At 47.8% G+C, this 19,869-nt stretch overlaps 2 protein-coding genes across 2 annotated transcripts; both read left to right on the forward strand.

Moving 5' to 3' along the window:
* Positions 1-315: 315 nt before the first annotated feature.
* LOC138358572 (elastin-like) lies at positions 316-1,158 on the forward strand. Its single transcript, XM_069316636.1, has one exon. The coding sequence runs from the start codon at positions 316-318 to the stop codon at positions 1,156-1,158; it is 843 nt and encodes a 280-aa protein (XP_069172737.1).
* Positions 1,159-1,285: 127 nt separating this feature from the next.
* On the forward strand, positions 1,286-2,587 carry LOC138358573 (elastin-like). The gene is made up of 2 exons (XM_069316637.1): positions 1,286-1,796; positions 2,391-2,587. Exons 1-2 carry the CDS (start codon positions 1,286-1,288, stop codon positions 2,585-2,587), a joined length of 708 nt encoding a protein of 235 aa, XP_069172738.1.
* The last annotated feature ends 17,282 nt before the right edge of the window (positions 2,588-19,869 follow it).

A 19,869-nucleotide genomic window follows, 5' to 3' on the forward strand; every position in this document is an offset into this window, starting at 1 on the left:
ACCTGGTAGTCTGGGTGGTGTGGGAGTATCTGGTAGTCTGGGATGTGTGAGAGTACCTGCTAGTCTGGGAGGTGTGGGAGTACCTGGTAGTCTGGGAGGTGTGGGAGTACCTGGTAGTCTGGGAGGTGTGAGAGTACCTGGTAGTCTGGGTGGTGTGGGAGTACCTGGAAGTCTAGGAAGTGTAAGAGTACCTGGTAGTCTAGCAGGTGTGGGAGTACCTCATAGTCTGGGAGGTGTGGGGGTACCTGGTAGTATGGCAGGTGTGGGAGTACCTGGTAGTCTTGGAGGTGTGGAGTACCTGGTAGTCTGGGAGGTATGATAGTACCTGGTAGACTGGGAGGTGTTGGAATACCTGGTAATCTGGGATGTTTGGGAGTACCTGGTAGTCTGGGAGGTGTGGGAGTACCTGGTAGTCTGGGAGGTGTGGGAGTACCTGGTAGTCTGCGAGGTTTGGGAGTACCTGGTAGTCTGGTAGGTGTAGGAGTTCCTGATGGTCTGGGGGGTGTGGGAGTACCTGGTAGTCTAGGTGGTGTGGGAGTACCTGGTAGTCTAGGTGGTGTGGGAGTACCTGGTAGTCTAGGTGGTGTGGGAGTACCTGGTAGTCTAGGTGGTGTGGGAGTACCTGGTAGTCTGGGAGGTGTGTTAGTACCTGGTAGTCTGGAAGGTGTGGGAGTACCTGGTAGTCTGGAAGGTGTGGGAGTACCTGGTAATCTGGAAGGTGTGGGAGTACCTGGTAGTCTGGGAGGTGTGTTAGTACCTGGTAGTCTAGAAGGTGTGGGAGTACCTGGTAGTCTGGTAGGTGTGGGAGTACCTGGTTGTCTGGAAGGTGTGGGAGTACCTGGTAGTCTGGTAGGTGTAGGAGTACCTGGTTTTCTGGAAGGTGTGGAAGTACCTGGTAGTCTGGTAGGTGTGGGAGTACCTGGTTGTCTGGAAGGTGTGGGAGTACCTGGTAGTCTGGTAGGTGTGGGAGTACCTGGTAGTCTAGGTGGTGTGGGAGTACCTGGTAGTCTAGGTGGTGTGGGAGTACCAGGTAGTCTAGGTGGTGTGGGAGTACCTGGTAGTCTAGGTGGTGTGGGAGTACCTGGTAGTCTGGGAGGTGTGGAAGTACCGGGTAGTCTGGGGGTGTGGGAGTACCTGGTAGTCTGGGAGGTGTGTTAGTACCTGGTAGTCTGGAAGGTGTGGGAGTACCTGGTAGTCTGGTAGGTGTGGGAGTACCTGGTTGTCTGGAAGGTGTGGGAGTACCTGGTAGTCTTGGAGGTGTGGAGTACCTGGTAGTCTGGGAGGTATGATAGTACCTGGTAGACTGGGAGGTGTTGGAATACCTGGTAATCTGGGATGTGTGGGAGTACCTGGTAGTCTGAGGGGTGTGGGAGTACCTGGTAGTCTGGGAGGTGTGGGAGTACTTGGTAGTCTGCGAGGTTTGGGAGTACCTAGTAGTCTGGGTGGTGTGGGAGTACCTGGTAGTCTGGTAGGTGTAGGAGTTCCTGATGGTCTGGGTGGTGTGGGAGTACCTGGTAGTCTAGGTGGTGTGGGAGTACCTGGTAGTCTAGGTGGTGTGGGAGTACCTGGTAGTCTAGGTGGTGTGGGAGTACCTGGTAGTCTGGGAGGTGTGTTAGTACCTGGTAGCCTGGAAGGTGTGGGAGTACCTGGTAGTCTGGAAGGTGTGGTAGTACCTGGTAATCTGGAAGGTGTGGGAGTACCTGGTAGTCTGGGAGGTGTGTTAGTACCTGGTAGTCTGGAAGGTGTGGGAGTACCTGGTAGTCTGGTAGGTGTGGGAGTACCTGGTTGTCTGGAAGGTGTGGGAGTACCTGGTAGTTTGGTAGGTGTGGGAGTACCTGGTTGTCTGGAAGGTGTGGGAGTACCTGGTAGTCTGGTAGGTGTGGGAGTACCTGGTAGTCTGATAGGTGTGGGAGTACCTGGTTGTCTGGAAGGTGTGGGAGTACCTGGTAGTCTGGTAGGTGTGGGAGTTCCTGATGGTCTGGGTGGTGTGGGAGTACCTGGTAGTCTAGTTGGTGTGGGAGTACCTGGTAGTCTAGGTGGTGTGGGAGTACCTGGTAGTCTAGGTGGTGTGGGAGTACCTGGTAGTCTAGGTGGTGTGGGATTACCTGGTAGTCTGGGTGGTGTGGAAGTACCTGGTAGTCTGGGGGGTGTGGGAGTGCCTGGTAGTCTGGGAGGTGTGTTAGTACCTGGTAGTCTGGAAGGTGTGGGAGTACCTGGTAGTCTGGTAGGTGTGGGAGTACCTGGTTTTCTGGAAGGTGTGGAAGTACCTGGTAGTCTGGTAGGTGTGGGAGTACCTGGTTGTCTGGAAGGTGTGGGAGTACCTGGTAGTCTGGAAGGTGTGGGAGTACCTGGTAGTCTGATAGGTGTGGGAGTACCTGGTTGTCTGGAAGGTGTGGGAGTACCTGGTAGTCTGGTAGGTGTGGGAGTACCTGGTAGTCTAGGTGGTGTGGGAGTACCAGGTAGTCTAGGTGGTGTGGGAGTACCTGGTAGTCTAGGTGGTGTGGGAGTACCTGGTAGTCTGGGAGGTGTGGAAGTACCTGGTAGTCTGGGGGTGTGGGAGTACCTGGTAGTCTGGGAGGTGTGTTAGTACCTGGTAGTCTGGAAGGTGTGGGAGTACCTGGTAGTCTGGTAGGTGTGGGAGTACCTGGTTGTCTGGAAGGTGTGGGAGTACCTGGTAGTCTTGGAGGTGTGGAGTACCTGGTAGTCTGGGAGGTATGATAGTACCTGGTAGACTGGGAGGTGTTGGAATACCTGGTAATCTGGGATGTGTGGGAGTACCTGGTAGTCTGAGGGGTGTGGGAGTACCTGGTAGTCTGGGAGGTGTGGGAGTACTTGGTAGTCTGCGAGGTTTGGGAGTACCTAGTAGTCTGGGTGGTGTGGGAGTACCTGGTAGTCTGGTAGGTGTAGGAGTTCCTGATGGTCTGGGTGTTGTGGGAGTACCTGGTAGTCTAGGTGGTGTGGGAGTACCTGGTAGTCTAGGTGGTGTGGGAGTACCTGGTAGTCTAGGTGGTGTGGGAGTACCTGGTAGTCTGGGAGGTGTGTTAGTACCTGGTAGTCTGGAAGGTGTGGGAGTACCTGGTAGTCTGGAAGGTGTGGTAGTACCTGGTAATCTGGAAGGTGTGGGAGTACCTGGTAGTCTGGGAGGTGTGTTAGTACCTGGTAGTCTGGAAGGTGTGGGAGTACCTGGTAGTCTGGTAGGTGTGGGAGTACCTGGTTGTCTGGAAGGTGTGGGAGTACCTGGTAGTCTGGTAGGTGTGGGAGTACCTGGTTGTCTGGAAGGTGTGGGAGTACCTGGTAGTCTGGTAGGTGTGGGAGTACCTGGTAGTCTGATAGGTGTGGGAGTACCTGGTTGTCTGGAAGGTGTGGGAGTACCTGGTAGTCTGGTAGGTGTGGGAGTTCCTGATGGTCTGGGTGGTGTGGGAGTACCTGGTAGTCTAGTTGGTGTGGGAGTACCTGGTAGTCTAGGTGGTGTGGGAGTACCTGGTAGTCTAGGTGGTGTGGGAGTACCTGGTAGTCTAGGTGGTGTGGGAGTACCTGGTAGTCTGGGTGGTGTGGAAGTACCTGGTAGTCTGGGGGGTGTGGGAGTGCCTGGTAGTCTGGGAGGTGTGTTAGTACCTGGTAGTCTGGAAGGTGTGGGAGTACCTGGTAGTCTGGTAGGTGTGGGAGTACCTGGTTGTCTGGAAGGTGTGGGAGTACCTGGTAGTCTGGTAGGTGTGGGATTACCTGGTTGTCTGGAAGGTGTGATAGTACCTGGTAGTCTGGTAGGTGTGGGAGTACCTGGTTGTCTGGAAGGTGTGGGAGTACCTTGAAGTCTGGGAGGTGTGTTAGTACCTGATAGTCTGGAATGTGTGGGAGTACCTGGTAGTCTGATAGGTGTGGGAGTACCTTGAAGTCTGGGAGGTGTGGGAGAACCTGGTAGTCGGGGAGGTGTGGTTGTACCTGGTAGTCGGGGAGGTGTGGGAGTGTAATGATCTGGTGCTCAGATCATGGTTTCTCCCCTCTCCCCTCCTTCCTTCTCCCTTTCTCCCCTTCTCTGGCCCGTCATTCGTCTCCCCCTCTTCACACCCCTTCATTCGGCCATTTGTCAAGTGCCAAGAGGTTGACCTGAAGGTGGTCTTGCTAGCTGGCCCTCGTGGTACCTTTTCTTCCCCACTCAGATTTCCCTCTCCATCCACCTCTCAATTCCCTGTCTTCCCCCTCTCACCGGTTCCTTCCCCATACCAGGCGAGTCAAATGTCCCTACTCTTTATCTTGGAGGAGACAGGCTGGAACATAATTTATCAGTTTGGTAAATATTGCTCGGAGGTGCACTAGGTTCCGGTGGCCCACTATAGAAGTGCCTTGCTCCCTTCGAATAGCTGGAGAGAGCTGACTCAATCTTCAAGAATTTCATGTATCCTTCCACGGCAGATCATGGAAGGTGATTGGCGGTAGATAAGTGCCAAGTCCTTGTTGGCCCTAGAGAGCCAGACCTCAGGCCTAGTGTAAATGGTTGGCCATTGCCAAAATAAGGGGTGGAACCCTGGGGCTGCATTAGATGGTGGGAGGAGCAATCCTTTCCACTGGTAAGCTGGTAAAACAAAATTTCGGTAGTGTGTGGGAATAGGGACTCGGGCCCGCATCCAAGGGGCTGAGGGCAGCCATCGACATCTTGGCCTCAGTGCGGTTTTAATGTATTGTGCACTTGAATATTCATGTCACCGGTAGATATCCCCTGTGTCTCTGTAGGTCATAGAGTAGGGTATATGTTAATTTGATTTCAATATATGTGTTAAATTTATTTAATTTAAATAAAGTATTAAATCGGTTTTGATTGGTTATTAATCTCGGTCCCTTCTGTTATTAAAGTTTGCAGTTTCTATTGTGGTATATATATGTGTGGTATTTGGAAACCCCCATGTTCTCCTCCATTTAATAGATATTAAAATTGCCCTTGGATTTAAATAAGCAAAGTAAATTAAACAAACTAATTCCCAAAATTTATTACTGAAGTTCCTATTACCCGGGAGTTCCATGATTACTGATTCCTTGCCTTCCTGGGGGATCGGTGATAAACACATTCAGGTATGGTTGGTCGGGAAGGTGGGAGGTGTGGGAGTACCTGATAGTCTGGGTGGTGTGGGAGTACCTGGTAGTCTGCGTGGTGTGGGAGTACCTGGTAGTCTGGGTGGTGCGAGAGTACCTGAAGTCTCGGAGGTGTGAGAGTACCTGGTAGTCTGGGAGTCGTTGGAGTATCTGATAGTGTGGGAGTACCGGGTAGTCTGGGTGGTGTGGGAGTACCTGGTAGTCTGGGTGGTGTGGGAATACCTGGTAGTCTTGGAGGCGTTGGAGTACCTGATAGTGTGGGAGTACCTGGTAGTCTGGGTGGTGTGGGAGTACCTGGTAGTCTTGGTGGTGTGGGAGTACCTGGTAGTCTGGTTGGTGTGGGAGTACCTGGTATTCTGTAGGGTTTGGGAGTACCTGGTAGTCTGGGAGGTGTGGGAGTACCTGGAAGTCTGTGAGGTGTGGGAGTACCTGGTAGTTTGGGAGGGGTGGGAGTACCTGGTAGTCTGGGAGGTGTAGGAGTACCTGGTAGTCTGGGAGGTGTAGGAGTACCTGGTAGTCTGGGTAGTGTGAGAGTACCTGGTAGGCTTGGTGAGAAACCACACCACAGAAAACGATATTACGTTGGAATGTCTATGGGGTAAACTACTGCAAACAGGATGGTATAGCGTCCACTACCTACTGTAGGATGGATATAGGGTCCACTACCACCTGTTAGGTGGGTAAGGGGTCCATACCACTTGTAGGATGGGTCTGGGCCCAATAACTACCCACAGTATAGGCATGGGGTCTACTACCGCCTGCAGGATGGGTATGGGGCTCACTACTAGAGCGCTATGTCATGGGTTCGTATCCTGGCCGGGGAGGATTTACTGGGCGCAATTCCTTAACTGTAGCCTCTGTTTAACGCAACAGTAAAATGTGTACTTGGATGAAAAAACGATTCTTCGCGGCAGGGGATCGTATTCCAGGGACCATAGGATTAAGGACTTGCCCGAAACGCTACGCGTACTAGTGGCTGTACAAGAATGTAACAACTCTTGTATATATCTCAAAAAAAAAAAAAAAAACTACTGCCCACAGGATGGGTTTGGTGGCCACTACTTCCCACTGGATGGGTATATGTTCCACTTTCGCCCAAAGGATGTGTTAGGAGTCCACTATACCGTCCACAGGATGGGTGTGTGGTCCACAATTACCCACAAGATGAAAATTGTGTCTACTACCGCCCACAGGATCTGTATGGCCTCCATTGCCGCCCACAGCGTGAGTATATGGTCCAGTTCCGTCCACGGAATGGGTATATGGCTAACTACCACCGACAGGATGGGTATATCGTCTACTACCGCCCACAGGATGGGTATGGGATCCCCTTTTTTATATATATATATTTATATTCAAGAGTTATTACATTCTTGTACAGCCACTAGTACACGTAGCGTTTCGGGCAGGTCCCTGGAATACGATCCCCGCCGCGAAGAATCGTTTTTACAACCAAGTACACATTTTACTGTTGAGTTAAACAGAGGCTACCGTTAAGGATTTGCGCCCAGTAAATCCTCCCCGGCCAGGATACGAACCCATGACAAAGCGCTCACCCATAGGTGAGCTCAACTACCGCTCAACTACCATCCATAGGACGCGTATGGGATCCACTACCGCCCACAGGGTGGGTATTGGATCATGTACCGACCATAGGATAGGTATGGGGTACATTACCTCCCACAGGATGGGTATGGGGGTCCACTATCGCTCACTGGCTGGGGTATGGGGTCAACTACAGCCCAAGGATAGATATAAATTCCACTTGTTCCCACGGGGAGGTGGTGTTGAGAGTGGTGGTGGTGTTGAGAGTGGTGGTGGTGTTGGGAGTGGTGGTGGTGTTGGGAGTGGTGGTGGTGTTGGGAGTGGTTGTGGTGTTGAGAGTGGTGGTGGTGTTGGGAGTGGTGTTGGGAGTGGTGGTGGTGTTGGGAGTGGTGGTGGTGTTGGGAGTGGTGGTGGTGTTGGGAGTGGTGGTGGTGTTGGGAGTGGTGGTGGTGTTGGGAGTGGTGGTGGTATTGGGAGTGGTAGTGGTGTTGAGAGTGGTAGTGGTGTTGGGAGTGGTGGTGGTGTTGGGAGTGGTGGTGGTGTTGGGAGTGGTGGTGGTGTTGGGAGTGGTGGTGGTGTTGGGAGTGGTGGTGGTGTTGGGAGTGGTGGTGGTGTTGAGAGTGGTAGTGGTGTTGGGAGTGGTGGTGGTGTTGGGAGTGGTGGTGGTGTTGGGAGTGGTGGTGGTGTTGGGAGTGGTGGTGGTGTTGGGAGTGGTGGTGGTGTTGGGAGTGGTGTTGGGAGTGGTGGTGGTGTTGGGAGTGGTGGTGGTGTTGGGAGTGGTAGTGGTGTTGGGAGTGGTGTTGGGAGTGGTGGTGGTGTTGGGAGTGGTGGTGGTGTTGGGAGTGGTGGTGGTGTTGGGAGTGGTGGTGGTGTTGGGAGTGGTGGTGGTGTTGGGAGTGGTGGTGGTGTTGGGAGTGGTGGTGGTGTTGGGAGTGGTGGTGGTATTGGGAGTGGTAGTGGTGTTGAGAGTGGTAGTGGTGTTGGGAGTGGTGGTGGTGTTGGGAGTGGTGGTGGTGTTGGGAGTGGTGGTGGTGTTGGGAGTGGTGGTGGTGTTGGGAGTGGTGGTGGTGTTGGGAGTGGTGGTGGTGTTGAGAGTGGTAGTGGTGTTGGGAGTGGTGGTGGTGTTGGGAGTGGTGGTGGTGTTGGGAGTGGTGGTGGTGTTGGGAGTGGTGGTGGTGTTGGGAGTGGTTGTGGTGTTGGGAGTGGTGTTGGGAGTGGTGGTGGTGTTGGGAGTGGTGGTGGTGTTGGGAGTGGTAGTGGTGTTGGGAGTGGTGGTGGTGTTGGGAGTGGTGGTGGTGTTGGGAGTGGTGGTGGTGTTGGGAGTGGTGGTGGTGTTGGGAGTGGTGGTGGTGTTGGGAGTGGTGGTGGTGTTGGGAGTGGTGGTGGTGTTGGGAGTGGTGGTGGTGTTGGGAGTGGTGGTGGTGTTGGGAGTGGTAGTGGTGTTGGGAGTGGTGTTGGGAGTGGTGGTGGTGATGGGAGTGGTGGTGGTGTTGGGAGTGGTGGTGGTGTTGGGAGTGGTGGTGGTGTTGGGAGTGGTGGTGGTGTTGGGAGTGGTGTTGGTGCTGGGAGTGGTGGTGGTGTTGGGAGTGGTGGTGGTGTTGAGAGTGTTGGTGGTGTTGGGAGTGGTGTTGGTGCTGGGAGTGGTGGTGGTGTTGGGAGTGGTGGTGGTGTTGGGAGTGGTGGTGGTGTTGGGAGTGGTGGTGGTGTTGGGAGTGGTGGTGGTGTTGGGAGTGGTGTTGGTGCTGGGAGTGGTGGTGGTGTTGGGAGTGGTGGTGGTGTTGAGAGTGGTGGTGGTGTTGGGAGTGGTGGTGGTGTTGGGAGTGGTGTTGGGAGTGGTGGTGGTGTTGGGAGTGGTAGTGGTGTTGGGAGTGGTGGTGGTGTTGGGAGTGGTGGTGGTGGTGGTGTGGGGAGTGGTGGTGGTGTTGGGAGTGGTAGTGGTGTTGGGAGTGGTGTTGGGAGTGGTGGTGGTGTTGGGAGTGGTGGTGGTGTTGGGAGTGGTGGTGGTGTTGGGAGTGGTGTTTGGAGTGGTGGTGGTGTTGGGAGTGGTGGTGGTGTTGAGAGTGGTGGTGGTGTTGGGAGTGGTGGTGGTGTTGGGAGTGGTGGTGGTGTTGAGAGTGGTGGTGGTGTTGGGAGTGGTGGTGGTGTTGGGAGTGGTGGTGGTGTTGGGAGTGGTGGTGGTGTTGGGAGTGGTGGTGGTGTTGGGAGTGGTGGTGGTGTTGGGAGTGGTGGTGGTGTTGGGAGTGGTGGTGGTGTTGGGAGTGGTGGTGGTGTTGGGAGTGGTGCCTCATACCTAGTGATTCCTCTCTGGCCTCCATTCTCACAGGCCTCCATTGTCTCATCAGCATCCCATCTTGCAGATAAAAATGTGTGGCACTCTCAGGACCAGCACGTCCTCCTTTGGCCTCCCAAATCAACTCTGGGAACTCCACCTGCTGTAACTCCCCCAGATGAGTGCAGTCCACCCCAAGAGAACTGGCGAGGGTCACCTGTATCCCACCATCCGGGTTGCCTTCGCCCTCCACCTGTTCTCCGAGTTCCACGAAGAGGTCATCGACCTCCAGGCTGTCAGACGTCTCTTCTTCAGCCTCATCAGATCCACTCACTCCGTGCTCGTTGCACCGCCTTGGGATCACAGCTTTCGGGGAACAGCTATATATGTCTGATAAGGGTGGGTAACAGTGTACACAAGTTCTTTATCCCGGACACCTGGCAAGATCGCCAATGTCGGGGTTTACCTTACTTGTAAATATAAGTATAAATAACCGTTCTTGATATCCGGTCAACGGTCTCCAACTTCGGGGTGTCTCTCTCTCTACATAGACACCACTCAGTATTATTAGCGATAAATGTTACCCACCGTAGCCCTGCGGGTCTTGACTCAATCCTCGCGGCGCCACTGTTCGCCAGGAGAGTTCTCCTTGTTCTCACGAAGGCTTTTAGCTTTTTTGAGCTCGGGGGACAGTATGGTGCTTCTGTAATTGCCTCGATTCTTTCCTCCTTCCGCAATAAGTTCTGCTTGTAAGGTATCTTTGGTAGTGACCTTCTTTTGTGTCTCGAGGTCGAATATGTCGTCCAACAGAATTTCCAACTCCACTTTCCGGGCCATCTCACTCGGTCTGGACATAACGTGACAGTTTATGCCCAGATTTAGGAGAGTGACTTGGTCCTCAGTGAGGTTAATTCCTGCAAGGTTCAGGAAGCCATCTCTTGGTCGTGGAATTGCCATAGGTCCTCCATATAACGTTGTTAGTTTCTTGATTATCCTTGTTTCAGTGCTGAGGTGATGTCGGTCTGTGAGGATGTCGAGGTGTTGTTCAATGCGGGTACGGAGACTTTCGTCGATGTTGTTATTTCTCCATTCGTTTGTAGCATGAAGTAGTTGCGCTTTGTTGTCTTTGATTTCATTTTCTGACTTGTATATCTGATCACGAATCAGATCCTGGCGATATTTTATCGTGAAGGCTTGATTCCCAGCAGCAAGGAATCAAGCCTTCACGATAAAATATCGTGACTTACTGCGGGGCACACGGGCCACAGGGATAAGAGCCTCGTTGGACGTAGAATCACTGTTCACCAACGTACCTGTGGACGAGACAATCGGGATGATAGCCGACAGAGTGTATCGCGATCCAGCCTGTACTCCTCTTGACATACCAGAAAATATCCTAAGGAAACTACTCCAAGCTTGTACTAAAGAGGCACCCTTCTTGAGCCCGGATGGGCACATGTATAAGCAAGTAGATGGGGTCGCCATGGGTTCTCCCCTAGGTGTCCTGTTTGCAAACTTCTACATGAGTACCATCGAGCAAAAAGTCTTAGTCGACATGAACTTGAAACCGGCCATATACTGCAGGTATGTTGACGACATTTTTACACAGGTACCTGATGTCAGACATCTGCAGGAGCTGAAGGAGGCATTTGAGCAGAGTTCCGTGCTGCGTTTCACTTACGAGATGGAAAAGGATGGGAAGCTGCCCTTTCTAGATGTAACAGTCATGGAAAAGAGCGGAGGTTTCCACACTGCAGTCTACACTAAGGAACCGAACATAGGAATGTGCCTAAATGCCAACAGCGACTGCCCAGACAGGTACAAGAGGAGTGTTGTTAACGCATATGTCGACCGTGCTCTCAGCCACAGCTCAGAATGGAAGCAAGTCGACGAAAAACTCTGTAGGGTAAGGCAGGTCCTAGTCAACAGCAGCTTCTCCAATGGTTTCGTCGAAGACATCATAAGAAGGAAAGTGAAACGCCATGCAACCTCTGAAGAGACAACTAACACAATACCTATACCCCCTATTAGACTATTTTACAGGAACTTCTTTTCCACAGCTCATAAAACGGAGGAAAGGGTCCTGAAAGATATTGTTAATAGAAACGTTATCCCTACAGACAAAAATCAGAGGATACAACTGACGATTTACTATAAAACCAGAAAAACGGCCAGCCTACTCATGAGAAACTCTCCAGACACAAAGCAGAACGCTTTAAAAGAGACCAACGTCGTCTATGCCTGCAAATGCCCTCTTGGGGACTGTAAGCTCCAAAAAACCCAGTATATAGTCAAAACAACAACATCTCTTTCTAGGCGTTTAACGATGCATAAGCAACAGGGCTCCATTAAGGAACATATAATCTCTTCCCACAACCAAACCATTGCCAGAGAAATCCTAGTAAACAACACAGAAATCATCGATAGATACAGCGATAGCAGGCGGCTTGACGTTTGCGAGGCACTACACATTAAGAAGTCAACACCAGCAATCAACAGCCAATTAATGCACAACTATATTCAACCCACCTCAAGACTCCGCTCCAATATAGAAGCATCAAGAAATATGGACCAATAGGCTTTCTACAATCACTACTATTCAATACCCATTGTTTCGTGTTCTGTCTTGTGTTGATGAAATTAATACCCTATTAAATACCACCTCACCCCATCCACCTCACTCAAATGTAGATATAAACAAATCGGAGATGTGTAAGTTCTATTCAGTTGTGTATGTGTAAACTAAAGTCTTTGAAAATGTAATAAGTTTTACGTAACGCGCTCAAGTGTCTCGTCACACTAGAAATAAAAATGAATTTTGGAGAATTGATTTTTGAATTACCACCAACAGTGAAAAAGAATGTACGAAAGATCGAGAAAATTCGTGTTAGAATTATTAATCTTACTTTTTCAGTCATATTTAATATATATATATATATATATATATATATATATATATATATATATATATATATATATATATATATATATATATATATAAATATATAGGAAGGGAGTACCACCTCTAGCTGGAAGAAGGGGGACCCATAGCCTCGGAGGAAACCACGCATAACGCATTAGAGGGAATGTTTAGATCCCCTCCAATACAGTTTCTGTGTGCTTTTCTCCTACCACCCCCTTCCTTGAATATTTTTTGTGCTTTATTATGCATTTGATGGTTACAAGATATACATGGGTTGATACAAAAATAATAATGCAAAAAGGTGCTTAAAGGTTATGGATCTCTTGAAGAACACAACAATGGGAAACATTGATGAATGTCACAGACGGGTTCGATCATTGTTGCAAGTCAAACACTTCTTCGAATTCCTCTGAAGTTGGACTAGTGCCCGAGACGCAACAGGCATTTCCCCTCTGAATCGCAACACTGAGGCGCTGGAACAAGAAACTTTTTGCTCTCTGGTCTTTTGTAGCGCTGATCAATTTGTCCCCCAATTCCTTCAGGAACTTCAATGCACATTTTCCCCACGAACCGAGGGTCTCCGAGCCGATCGGAACAAAGCTGTAGCAGTGTGCTAGACCTCTGTATTTAATAATTTTCTGCGATTCCCTGAAAGAAGCAGCACCACCGCTTTCACGTGTGCTGTAGTGGAGGTAGGTACTGGCCAGTGTGGCATATATATATATATATATATATATATATATATATATATATATATATATATATATATATATATATATATATATATATATATATATATATATATATATATATATATATATATATATATATATATATATATATAGAATAGAATAATGCATAATCTATAGAATAATGCACAGTTTAACTCGGCCAACCGAGTTGAAATGGAAGGGGTCTCAGCGGTCGGGCAGGACTCCACAAGCCTTGAGGTGCCAACAACTGCTCCTAAAAGAGGTTTTTGCCGAGTATGCAACAAAAACACCGCCATAAACTCCATCGGTGGTGTTATCCGCTTTCACACCTTCAACGAGGAAAGATGCAGTGGTTCCCACCAGCTTCCGAAGGGAAGCAATGGCCAGCTGCCATTAACAGTTAGGGAAGAGACTCCCATTAACCTAATCTCATCTGAGAACCTCACCCAAGCGATCATAGCGACGTCTGCTAGAACATTACCACACATCCCAAAAGCAGCCCGCCCAAATGCAGCAGCCAAACTTTGTAATCTTCTGAAAAGGGTCAATGATGCACCGGAAAACATTCAAGCGTGGCATAATGTCCTTCTGTTTGGCAATGTATGCCTCACCGTCCCTCCAAGGAGGGACAAATCACTTGCTTCCTCGGTCCTGAGGGCGATAAATGAATACCCAAGGGGGGACAACCTAGTTCGCCTGCCTCTCCGAGCAAAACACACCCACCGCAGAAATGGTAACAACAACATACCGGAAACGTACAAAATCAGAGCACAAATCACCAAGAAAATTGAAGAGGGAAATACCGCAAGTGCTATTAGAGTCCTCACCAGTGACGAGAAAATTGCTCCTCGAAACTCAGCCACAGCACGGGCCCTGCAAAGCAAGCACCCACCCAGAGCCCCTCAAGGCGACAACATCGTTCCGCCATCAGCCGACACCATTTCAGACCCATTAACAGTTGGTGAATCTGAGGTCTACAAAGCAGCCCTTTCTTTTCCACCTGGGTCAGCAGGCGGCTTTACAGGGTTAAAACCTCAACATATCAAGCAAATGTTAAATCCTGCGGTTGGTGATGCTGCACAAGATCTTCTTATGGAACTCACAAGGTTCGTCAACATGTGTCTGGCTGGTGAGATACCTGAGGTCATCAGGCCTCTCTTTTTTGGTGCCTCCCTCTGTGCTCTCAAAAAGAAGGACGAAGGAATCAGGCCAATCGCTGTTGGCAACACTCTCCGACGCCTGATTGCCAAGGCTGCTACGAGGGTTGTCAGCCAGCAAGCGGCTGAATTGCTGAAACCAATCCAGCTAGGATTTGGAATCCCCCAAGGCTGTGAAGCGGCTGCCCATGCAGCACGAGCATACATCACAAACATTTCTGATGAAAAGGCCCTGCTCAAACTGGACTTTAAGAATGCCTTCAACATGGTAAGAAGAGATGCAGTACTTTGTGCCGTACATCGCCATTTCCGGCCCCTCTACCCGTTCATACTATCGTGCTACAGTGGCGAGTCAAAACTGCTCTTTGGTGAACATGAAATCAGATCATGTGAAGGTGTTCAGCAAGGTGATCCTCTTGCTCCCCTTCTTTTCTGCTTAGTCTTAAAAGAAATCACCGAAAGCTTGTCCAGCGAGTTCAACATCTGGTTTTTGGATGATGGCACTATAGCTGGCACCGTAGACCACCTCTTGTCAGATATCAGGAAAATAAGGGAGCAAGAAGTAAGCCTGGGTCTCGTCCTGAACCCTTCCAAGTGTGAAGTAGTCTCCTCCAACCCAGACATCGTAGCTAGAATAAGGTCTGCCTTGCCTGGAGCCCATGTCATTAGGGCCGAGAACAGCACCCTCCTTGGAGCTCCCCTCGGGTCTAACGCCATTGAGGAGATCCTCGACAAGAAAATCGCAGACCTTAGGAGGATGGAAGACAGAATAGGTGACATCGATGCCCACGATGCTTTTTATCTCCTCACCAAATGCCTATCCCTTCCGAGGCTAACCTACTTTCTGAGGTGCGCCCCATCTTACAACAACCCAAAGCTTGACGAGTATGACCTCCTACTGAAGACCATGCTGGAAAAAGTTGTTAACCTCTCTCTCAACGAATGCCAGTGGAAACAAGCCACTCTTCCTGTCAGGCTCGGTGGCTTGGGTGTCCGCACCGCCACCCAAATTGCAGTCCCAGCCTTCCTGTCTTCCTCCTCAGCATCAGATGACCTGGTTAAGGAAATTCTACCTGACACCCTGAGTGATGTAGCGGGGATACAGGACCCCCACTACACGGAATGTGACACGAAATGGGGTGCCATGACAGACCCAGCACTCAGACCAGCCATGCCGAAAGCCAAGAAACAATCTAGTTGGGACAGCCCCATTGTAGACAAAGAAGCCACAGCTTTGCTGGAGGCAGCAACAACCCCCAGTGATCGTGCACGCCTCACAGCTGTGCAGGCTCCCCATGCAGGGGACTTCCTTCTGGCAGTCCCTATGTCTGCGACAGGCACACGTCTTGATCCGCAGGAGCTCCGTATTGCAGTCGCTCTCCGCCTTGCTGCCCCTATCCACACTGTTCACAGGTGTATTTGCGGCGAGGCAGATGCTGACGAATATGGATTGCATGGCCTGCACTGTGGAAAATCGGGTGGTTGGCACACTAGACACGACGAAGTCAACGACATCATTAAAAGAAGCCTTGCCTCTGCTCAGTGTCCAGCGGAGAGAGAGCCCCGCAACCTACTGAACCGTGACTCTGTTAGCTTTGCCGGCCGACCAGACGGAATCACACTGCGTCCGTGGAAGGGTGGCAGGCAGTTAGCATGGGACTATACTTGCGTATCCACCCTGGCAACGACATACATCACCCTCTCTGCCGGCACGGCAGGAGCCGCAGCGACACACAGAGAAAAACAAAAGTCAGTCAAGTACAGGCAATTAGATCAAAGGTACAATTTCGTTCCAATAGGGTCTGAGACCCTAGGCCCATGGGGTGAGAGTGCAAGAAGGTTTCTTAAGGATCTTGGTTCCAAGCTCATTGACACCACAAGAGACCCTAGAGCAGCAAGTTTTCTCTTTCAGCGCCTCAGTGTCGCGATCCAGAGGGGAAATGCCCGCTGCATCCTCGGTTCCTGCCCGGCGTCGGAGGAGTTCGAGGAAATCTACAGCCTCTAGGAAGCGAACTTTTTCTTGTGTCCTCTTAATGTTCATTTTTTGTATGAAATCAGATATGTAACTGTATAACCTTGCATAATAAAGTGTACATCATAATAAAAAAAAAAGGGGGTGGTAGGAGAAGTGAACACTCTTTCGCATTCAGAGTTAAATGTCAAGTTTTTCCCTGAGTGCTCTGTGTTCCCTTCTCTGAGGCTGTGGGTCCCTATAATTACACCAGTGGTGGTACCCCCCTATATATATATATATATATATATATATATATATATATATATATATATATATATATATATATATATATATATATATATATATATATATATATATATATATATATATATATATATATATATATATATATATATATATATATATATATATATATATATATATATATATATATATATATATATATATATATATATATATATATATATATATATATATATATATATATATATATATATATATATATATATATATATATATATATATATATATATATATATATATATATATATATATATATATATATATATATATATATATATATATATATATATATATATATATATATATATATATATATATATATATATATATATATATATATATATATATATATATATATATATATATATATATATATATATATATATATATATATATATATATATATATATATATATATATATATATATATATATATATATATATATATATATATATATATATATATATATATATATATATATATATATATATATATATATATATATATATATATATATATATATATATATATATATATATATATATATATATATATATATATATATATATATATATATATATATATATATATATATATATATATATATATATATATATATATATATATATATATATATATATATATATATATATATATATATATATATATATATATATATATATATATATATATATATATATATATATATATATATATATATATATATATATATATATATATATATATATATATATATATATATATATATATATATATATAGTAGTAGGCATCCTTCAGTCTCGGGAGACTATGGAGTTGCGCCCTAGTTGTCAATCCTGGTGCAGCGTCTGGTGTGACTGATGAGGCCAATCCGAGAGTGGCAGTCCATCCCACACCGAGCACAAACGAAGTCCGATTCTGGTCTGTCTTCCTGGTTACCGGCTTTCCTTCTCTGTCTCTTTGCCTCCGATTCCTTGGCAAGTGACTCCTCGAACTTGGAGAGACCTCGTTGAACAGACTGCCTCCAGGCTGAACGGTCTGCAGCCAGTGTCTCCCATATAGCGAGATCGACGTCCATGGCTTTCAGGTCCCTTTTGCATACGTCTTTGTACCGTAGCTGGGGCTTGCCTACTGGACGCTTTCCCTGCCTCAGCTCTCCATACAGGAGATCCTTGGGGATCCTGCCGTCGCCCATTCGCACAACGTGCCCGAGCCAGCGCATTCGTCTCTGTTTCAGCATTGTGTACATGCTGGTGATTCTTGCTCTCCCCAAGACGTTGTTGTTTGTCACCTTGTCCTGCCAGGTGATGTCCAAGATGTGTCTAAGGCAGCGCATGTGGTAGGCACTCAGCCGTCTTTCCTGACGGGCGCGGAGTGTCCAAGACTCACTGCCATAAAGGAGAGTGCTCAGGACACAGGATCTGTAAACCTGAATCTTAGTATACTCAGTTAGCCTATTGTTGGCCCACACTCTCTTTGTCAGTTTGGACATGGTAGTAGATGCCTTACCGATGCGTTTGTTTAGCTCCGTATCAAGAGAGAGGGAGTCAGAGATTGTGGAGCCCAGGTACACGAAGTCGTGAACAACTTCCAGTTTGGAATCAGAGATGCCGATGTCAGGTGGGGAGTCCACTCCTTGTCCCATGACTTGTGTTTTCTTCAGACTGATGGTGAGTCCGAAAGCCTGAGAGGCCTCGCTAAAGCGGGTTATGAGCCGTTGGAGGTCGTTAATTTCATCAAGTCCCTGTTAATTAACAGGGACTTGATGAAATTACGTCTAAATGACCCCTCACTTGCTCTGGTGCTCTTGGGAGGTGTTGATCTTTGGGGGATTTAAATACTCCGAAATTACCATCTCTTTTAAGGGTCTGAGCGGTGGTGCAGAGGGTTAAGGCATACCTGTTATGCCAGTTGCTGGAAGGCTTCTGTGCTGGCTAGGGTTCGAGTCTCCTGGTGGGAAAGTGTTCTAAAGTTGTATACTTAACTCCCGTGTTTAGGAGAGTTGTGCCTTAAGCAGAGACACTGTGTCTTCCCATATTAACAGGGACTTGATGAAATTAACGTCTAAATGACCCCTCACTTGCTCTGGTGCTCTTGGGAGGTGTTGATCTTTGGGGGATTTAAATACTCCGAAATTACCATCTCTTTTAAGGGTCTGAGCGGTGGTGCAGAGGGTTAAGGCGTACCTGTTATGCCAGTTGCTGGAAGGCTTCTGTGCTGGCTAGGGTTCGAGTCTCCTGGTGGGAAAGTGTTCTAAAGTTGTATACTTAACTCTCGTGTTTAGGAGAGTTGTGCCTTAAGCAGAGACACTGTGTCTTCCCATATTAACAGTGACTTGATGAAATTAACGTCTAAATGACCCCTCACTTGCTCTGGTGCTCTTGGGAGGTGTTGATCTTTGGGGGATTTAAATACTCCGAAATTACCATCTCTTTTAAGGGTCTGAGCGGTGGTGCAGAGGGTTAAGGCGTACCTGTTATGCCAGTTGCTGGAAGGCTTCTGTGCTGGCTAGGGTTCGAGTCTCCTGGTGGGAAAGTGTTCTAAAGTTGTATACTTAACTCTCGTGTTTAGGAGAGTTGTGCCTTAAGCAGAGACACTGTGTCTTCCCATATTAACAGGGACTTGATGAAATTAACGTCTAAATGACCCCTCACTTGCTCTGGTGCTCTTGGGAGGTGTTGATCTTTGGGGGATTTAAATACTCCGAAATTACCATCTCTTTTAAGGGTCTGAGCGGTGGTGCAGAGGGTTAAGGCGTACCTGTTATGCCAGTTGCTGGAAGGCTTCTGTGCTGGCTAGGGTTCGAGTCTCCTGGTGGGAAAGTGTTCTAAAGTTGTATACTTAACTCTCGTGTTTAGGAGAGTTGTGCCTTAAGCAGAGACACTGTGTCTTCCCATATTAACAGGGACTTGATGAAATTAACGTCTAAATGACCCCTCACTTGCTCTGGTGCTCTTGGGAGGTGTTGATCTTTGGGGGATTTAAATACTCCGAAATTACCATCTCTTTTAAGGGTCTGAGCGGTGGTGCAGAGGGTTAAGGCGTACCTGTTATGCCAGTTGCTGGAAGGCTTCTGTGCTGGCTAGGGTTCGAGTCTCCTGGTGGGAAAGTGTTCTAAAGTTGTATACTTAACTCTCGTGTTTAGGAGAGTTGTGCCTTAAGCAGAGACACTGTGTCTTCCCATATTAACAGGGACTTGATGAAATTAACGTCTAAATGACCCCTCACTTGCTCTGGTGCTCTTGGGAGGTGTTGATCTTTGGGGGATTTAAATACTCCGAAATTACCATCTCTTTTAAGGGTCTGAGCGGTGGTGCAGAGGGTTAAGGCGTACCTGTTATGCCAGTTGCTGGAAGGCTTCTGTGCTGGCTAGGGTTCGAGTCTCCTGGTGGGAAAGTGTTCTAAAGTTGTATACTTAACTCTCGTGTTTAGGAGAGTTGTGCCTTAAGCAGAGACACTGTGTCTTCCCATATTAACAGGGACTTGATGAAATTAACGTCTAAATGACCCCTCACTTGCTCTGGTGCTCTTGGGAGGTGTTGATCTTTGGGGGATTTAAATACTCCGAAATTACCATCTCTTTTAAGGGTCTGAGCGGTGGTGCAGAGGGTTAAGGCGTACCTGTTATGCCAGTTGCTGGAAGGCTTCTGTGCTGGCTAGGGTTCGAGTCTCCTGGTGGGAAAGTGTTCTAAAGTTGTATATATATATATATATATATATATATATATATATATATATATATATATATATTTATATATATATATATATATATATATATATATATATATATATATATATATATATATATATATATATATATATATTGTGACGGTAACGCGTTGGTGTTCGGCTGTTTAAGGCTAGGGGTATGGCCTTGTCACATAGTTATAAAAAAAAA

Source organism: Procambarus clarkii, chromosome 84, assembly GCF_040958095.1.
Source record: "Procambarus clarkii isolate CNS0578487 chromosome 84, FALCON_Pclarkii_2.0, whole genome shotgun sequence".
Classification (NCBI taxonomy): domain Eukaryota; kingdom Metazoa; phylum Arthropoda; class Malacostraca; order Decapoda; family Cambaridae; genus Procambarus; species Procambarus clarkii.